General features: G+C 39.1%; 1 protein-coding gene across 1 annotated transcript; it reads right to left on the reverse strand.

Moving 5' to 3' along the window:
- Nucleotides 1–2,366: 2,366 nt before the first annotated feature.
- On the reverse strand, nt 2,367–3,308 carry LOC107293477 (mas-related G-protein coupled receptor member H-like). The gene has a single exon (XM_015822630.2). It carries the CDS (start codon nt 3,306–3,308, stop codon nt 2,367–2,369), a length of 942 nt encoding a protein of 313 aa, XP_015678116.1.
- Between the last annotated feature and the right edge of the window lie 3,905 nt (nt 3,309–7,213).

A 7,213-nucleotide genomic window follows, 5' to 3' on the forward strand; every position in this document is an offset into this window, starting at 1 on the left:
TCTCACGCCGGCGCCCTCAAAGCCAAACGCGCGCGGCTTCTCAGAGCAAAAGCCCCTCCCAAATTTTACTTGCATTCCTGTTCTCTAAAGGGGCGGTCCTAGGGTTTGATGAGGGCGTGGCCAGGTTTGGGTGGGGGCGTGGCCAGGGGAGGGAGGTGAGTTCCACCACCTTTTCTCTGAGAAAAAAAGCCCTGCTTATGGGTAATGTAGTTTAGCTAGTCAGCTATCCCATGTTAACAGGTCAGTAGGAGGACTAGCTAAACTACATTACCCATAAGCCATCTCTTAAGGAGACAGTGCTTAACCCAATAAATGCCAACATTCTAACATACAGACCCATCTAACTGATTGGTCCAGAACAGTGCCTGCCCCAGATATTTGAAATATTTTGGAACAATTCCCCTGCCCTCTACAGCTCTTGTAACTGCTCCCAGTGCGATGTCACCATTGTACACCAGCCATGGTGACACCCATTTTGCAGATGGTGGGAAGCCAAAACATCCCTTGGTTCCCCTTCTGCTTTCCTTCTGGGTGCAGTGAGAGAAGAAGCCACCTGCTAGCATTGTGGTCTGGAGAAGCAAGTTGTTGCTCCTTTGCCTGACAGGACAAAGAGGGAAATAAATCACATTCTGTTCGGGCATGGCTTGTCTTCAATTCATCTAGCATTTAGTTGCTGTGTGTTTAACTATCTGTCCCCTGTCCTGTATCATCTGTCCTGGGTAAAACAGACAGGAAACGTCACTAGATGAGCAAAAATCTACTTTATTGCAGAGCCACATTAACAGAAACTTCCAAATCTGAAGATATAAACTTTTATTTAACCATATAAAAGATAGTGTAGAACATGGGATAATTGCAATCAATGGCTAGAAAAATGAGTTAGAGAGAAAGGAATGTGATATGTAACTTTGAATATATATTAGCAAGAAGAAGACTATCGAGCGATTAACTGAAATATTGTTTATGGTATTATCTATTATTGTTTGTTAAACACATGAACCCAGACATCATGCTGCTTGCTAAATATTGAGAATTTTATTTGGAAAACCCCCAACCCCAACCTTGATCGTAACCCTAACCCAAATCCCAACCCCAACCCTGATCGTAACCCTAACCCAAATCCCAACCCCAACCCTGATCGTAACCCTAACCCAAATCCCAACCCCAACCCTGACCCCACCTTATTCCTAACTCTATAAAAACTAATAAAATTTATACCAAAAAAAAGATAAAATATCATCAGCTTTTACTGGAAGAAAAAAAAATGTCCCTTGGTGCAACTGAAGTTGCTTGAGGCTAAAATAACCTTGCTAAGCACAGGCTCAAGCATCTATTGATTTCTATAATTGAGATGCCTGTGTAATTTAAATGAGTTTAAAATATGAAACCACAAAGAATGTTTACTTTATTTCCAAAGGCAGGCAAACTGCCTTCTGTTGATAGGAGAGCAGACGCGTTCTTCTAGATGTTAACCCAGAACCGTTTAGGAATTTGATACCTACAACTTCTCTCTTAAGTTGAATAGGCAGCCATTGATATTGACATTAAATATAATAAAATCAGAATGCCAAGTAGCTATCACTACCCTTCCTGTACCCTTTGAAATTTTTAAAATTGTCTTTATGGGTAGCCCCACGTGATTATAACATAGCAATATTCATTTTCTCTGCATTGAGCCATAGCACGTGAACCATATGGAATTTTTTTTTTGTCTAAAATAGTCATTTGCACTTTCACAAGAAAGCAAAAAAAGTCCAGAGCAACTCCATGCTTTGTTGCTAGTTTTTTAGGGGGAATACACTGAGTAAATAATGTTAGTTTTTCCTTCTATAAAAGATATACAGAATTGTTTAAGTTGCAGTTGCTTCTGTATTTGTCCTAATGATATGAAAGCTTTAAATCTCATCTGTGTATCTCATCCTGGTATCATGGAGATACCAGGATTCTCCAGATAGTCTTGAACTAGAGTTCCATTATCATGTCATGTCATTTTGGTCATGTAGCTGATAGAACCTGGGATATTTTGAAAGCCACATGTGGGCATCTATGATGGTTTGAATGTCAGCTTTGAAATTTCTCAACAATGAGAATTGTTCGACATTAAAGTTCAAATACACAAAATTGAAGGCCACTCAAACTGGGGAAGACTGAACTAGACCAAGCTAATTAGTCTCCAAGTAATACTTGATAAATAGGTTAGTCCAACTTGAGAAATGTTTTGTTTTCCACAAAGATAATTGTCTGCATGAATTCTGGATAAATGCAGAAATTAATCAGCATAAAGACCAGTTTCTTTTAAATTAAAAAAAAAGTGCTTGGTGGGAAAGATTTGCATCTTTTGAATGACAATAGTGAAAGTAAAACGTTCAGATCTTGGAACCGTCCGAAGTTTCCAGTTTATCAGTAGAGAGTTCCTCCTCCTTGAAAACCTTCTGAAACAACTCTTTGATGCCTTTCCGGGTTTTTCCCTTCTGTCTCCCCACCAAGTAATAGATCAAGGGGTTAATGCCGCTGTTGATGCAGGTACACAAGTAGCCAAAATGTACAAAGTTGGGATCTATATCTTCAAAAAAGTACAGGATGACATAAAAGGCAGTTAGTGGAAAAGCCAAGACTAAAAAGAAGAAAAGTGTAAGCAAAATAGCTGTCAAAAGCTTTCTCCGCCTTTGGCTTTTGGATATGAAGCAGATTTTGATAAACAAGACAACACTGGAGATTGTCATAAGTGGGAGACAAAGCACAGCATTAACAATGAACTGATACATGAAAGTATAATTCTCTCCAAATCCATCAACAGCTATAATTGTGAAGTGAATTGAAGAGAGGACGAAGCACGTGGCCCAGATGACAGCACACACAATAGTGAACAGATGCACCGGCCGGTGGCATCGATACCAAATTGGGAAAAGGACCGAAATACACCTGTCGATGCTGATGACTGTCAGGAGAAATTGGCCCGTACTGTACATTAACAGTAGGACCGTTTGGAAGAGTTCATAGGGAAAGTCACAATACAAGTGTGTAAAAAGCCAGTAGATTTCGATAATCAGCTCAGTGGCGAGGAAACCAAAGTCTGCAACAGAGAGGTTGATAATATAAATGGCAAAAGTATTCCTCTTAATGGAGCAGCCCAGCAGCCAGATAACAAGGCCGTTGCCTAACATTCCCAACACACAAACAGGCATAGTGAAGATTGCAAAGATAAGTACATCATTTATGTTGGAATCATTACAGGTTATATTTATGCCACTGGGTGTTGCATTGGTTTGTGCTAAGACACTGAATGGAGAGGGGGATGCCATATCCATTATGCTTCAGTCTTTTGTCTTCCTTCTCTTGCTTCAGATACTCCTGCTGGAACAGAAGAAAAGCAGATGGCATTAGGTTTTGTCACAGTTCTTAAAAATGCATATTGCAAGATTGTCTCCAGATTAGCAGCCCCATCCTCAAAATTAGCATGGAAGGATGCAGTTTGTATGAGACGAGATGAGGGTGATGATCTGGCCTTGTTTATCTGAATAAAAAGGGGTTATGTGAAAGCCTTGATTCATCAAACCACGAAGTTTCCAGAGTCTCAAATCAATTATCACTTGTAAATTAACTTTACTGGGTAACTGTGGGGGTAAGAGAAGAGATGAGCTTTATTGTTATTTTCTACTGTGGGCATACTGGCACACATTAAAAATGAAATTCTGTTGCCCACTCTCAAAAGTGTACACATACATAACACACATATAAACATGCTATATACAACATATATATAGCATCCCAGACAATCCTGTGGACCTTGCTCAAGCATCGCTTAGGTGCCATATCTTAGATAGAAGGGAGTGAACTGCTAATAATCTGTTCTTACTGTCCTCACCACTCTCTGTATCACCTTTCTGTCTGAAGCAGTGATGCTTCCAAACCGGACTGTAATGCAACATGATAGGACGCTCTCAATCGTCCCTCTGTATAAAGTGGTAAGGATAGGGGAAGGAAGATGTACTTTTCTCATGTGGCACAGAAAATGCAGGCGCTGCTGTGCCTGCTTCACCAGGATCTCGCTATTGAGAGACCAAGAAAAGTAGCTAGGAATATCAAAGCATTTTTTAAAATACCAAAGCATTTTGATTTGTGCTTGCAAATAAACCAAGAGCAAGGGCAGAACTTTGAAATTAACAAAAATCATTCCAGTTATTAGTTGGGAGTACCACTGCTCCCAGCTAAGAACTAAGATGCAAGAAAAGTTTGACTCCTTTAACCCATGTGTTGTTTCATCAGGTCATCTCAAGAGGATCTGTTTGAAATGTTATGGAACCACTATTTTAGTTGAGAAACTGAAAGCCTGATTTCCTAATTTTCCTGATTTCCTCGGCATTAAATTACTGGCAATTATATATTTGCTTGAAGATGTTTCTCTGAATTAATTCTAAGATCCTGGCAGGACTTCTGATTGCTCTACATTCTCTTCTTCCTCCTTGAAAACTCTCTGGAGGATATTTTTTTAGTTGAACATAGAATGATGTTCCTTCTTTCTCCCCAGTAGAAAATAGATCAGTGAGTTCACACTGTGGTTTATACAGGGACATTAGTAGTCATATGTAATGAAATTGAAATATATATTATTGAGAATAATGCTGAGATAAATAATGCTTAGTGGAACAGAAAAGATGAGGAAGAAAAACAGGGCAAGCAAGATAGCTACAAGAACCTTTCCTTGCTTCTGCATCCATGATTTAAGGTATCTTTGATGAAGAGGGCCAGGTTGGAGACCCTCATGAGTATCCTATCATATTCAAATGAATAGTTTCTCTTCAGTTGTGGGCTGGGAGCAGTGGCGGGATTCAAATATGTGAACAACCGGTTCTCTGCCACTTCCGGAAGTCCATTCTGGGCCTGGGCAAGAAAAAATTAGCTACCGGTTCTGCCAAAGTGGTGGGAACTGGCTGAATCCCACCACTGGCTGAGAGGTATCCAGCTGCATGCCATTCTCAGCTGTCTGACCTTGAAGTTGTATCTCCAGAAGGTATGGTTTGTAGTGAGCTTCCCCCCTCCCATCAAACACCTTCTCTCCCCCCCCCCAGAGTTCATGGCAAAGAGGCATCAAGTGAATGCAAAACACAGAGATGGCAGTTCTGACAAATAATCACTGGAATACAGATTAAAATGATTAAGGAATAGATGGCTTTTTTCCTGATATCCAGGTTGATAAACACTGCCCTTTGAATGCATTGGTGTAAGTGTATTAATTGTAACTGAATGTTGAGCTTTCCATTTTAGCAGATAAAAGAAGGGACCCTATTTGTTTTTGTGGGGGGTTTGTTTCCACTACTTGTTCAGCAGAAATATATAATATCAGAAGTGAAACAAACACAATGTTCATTTGGATTTTTCCATATTTACTTTAAAGTGTAATTAAAACTGCTCTATAAAATAAAAAAATAAAAAAAATAAAAAGTAAAAAAATGACAATAAAGGTTATCTTATCTCATCTCATCTCATCTCACCTCACCTCTCCTCTCCTCGCCACATCTTATCTTATCTTATCTCATCTCATCATCTTACCTTACCTTACCTTACCTTGCCTTGCCTTACCTTACCTTATCTCACCTCACCTCACCTCACCTCACCTCACCTCACCTCACCTCACCTCACCTCACCTCATCTCATCTCATCTTATCTTATCTTATCTTATCTTATCTTATCTTATCTTATCTTATCTTATCTTATCTTATCAAGCATAATTCTTATCCTTCTAAATTGTTCTTTTGGGGAACAAGTATAAATAATACAACATTTGGTAATATTCTACTTGGTTTATATTGGTCACTTATGAAGAAAATGATATTGTTTGGAATCACTAATTAACTTCTTGTCCTCCTGCATATTTCCACTAATGTGGAATTTCATATTGTTGGTGACAAACAGGATTTGGGTATGGCCAGACTAGAGAAAAGAAAGAACTAGGCTGACACGATAGCAGTATTCCAGTATTTGAGAGGCTGCCACAAGAAGGAGGGGGTCAATTTATTTCCCAAATCAGCAGAAGGCAAGACAAGAAACAATGGATGTAAATTAATCAAGGAGAGAAGCAATCTGGAATTAAGGAGAAACTTCCTAACAGTGAGGACAATTAACCAGTGGAACGGAAGTTGCCTTCAGACAATCTGGTTTTTAAGAAGAGACTGGACAGCCACCTATATCCAGTCTACAACACAATCTGTTCAGCAATTCCAAGAAAGTTCCAAGCCTATTTTCACTATTCAGGGGACCCGGAGGGCACAGATGAACCTTCAAATGGCTTCAACAAATACTAACAACCAGATGACTGCAAGGAATTTAAATCTTTCCATCCTCCACCATTCAATCAGAATTGAAGAAGCTTCTTGGATGAGAAGCAAAACATCTTCAATGAAAAACAAAGAAAGGCAAGTTGCCTTTTGAAAAGTATATTTGGGAGAACCTGTGGAACAGATGTTGCCTTCAGACATTGTGGTTTTTAAGAAGAGACTGGACAGCCACCTATATCCAGTCTACAACACAGTCTGTTTAGCAGTTCCAAGAAAGTTCCAAGCCTATTTTCACTATTCAGAGGACCCAGAGGGCACAGATAAACCTTCAAATGGCTTCAACAACTCTCAGAAAGAGTGCTAACAACCAGATGACTATAAGGAATTTAAATCTTTCCATCCTCCACCATTCAATCAGAATTGAAGAAGCTTTTTGGATGAGAAGCAAAATATCTTCAATGAAAAACAAAGAAAGGCAAGTTGTCTTTTGAAAAAGTATATTTGGAAGAACCTGATCTGGATGACTGAGAATCTCCATAGATATTTTCATATAACAATTGCCATGATGAAAGTTCTAACTTTGCTGTGGACATACCTGGTGATGGTGTGCAAGAATCCCTTGGTGAGAACCAACAGGTTCCTTTAAGAATCCAAAGAAGTCCAGAAAGATAGACTGAATCCAGTCAGTCTGTATTTGATTTAGCTGCGATGAGAAAGCAGAATTTATTCAGCATCAGGAACATCTTTCCAGGTACAGAAAAGAGGAACTTGCTTAACATTTTGCTCTGTATTTGCAAAGAGAAAGCGTTTACACCCATATTTTTGTAAAGGAAATGTTTAAATACCTAATCATAATTTCAAAGAAAAAACAAGTAACATCAGACCGAAAACCAGTTTAATCTCATCCATTCTTTCTTCTAGAAGAATGAGAAACCATT

This window comes from Protobothrops mucrosquamatus, unplaced genomic scaffold (assembly GCF_001527695.2).
Source record: "Protobothrops mucrosquamatus isolate PMUCROS unplaced genomic scaffold, P.Mucros_1.0 scaffold1631, whole genome shotgun sequence".
Classification (NCBI taxonomy): Eukaryota; Metazoa; Chordata; class Lepidosauria; order Squamata; family Viperidae; genus Protobothrops; species Protobothrops mucrosquamatus.

What these genes read in the sequence shown, in the direction of transcription:
- LOC107293477 (XM_015822630.2), bottom strand. Translation starts at nt 3,308, where the DNA reads ATGGATATGGCATCCCCCTCTCCATTCAGTGTCTTAGCACAAACCAAT.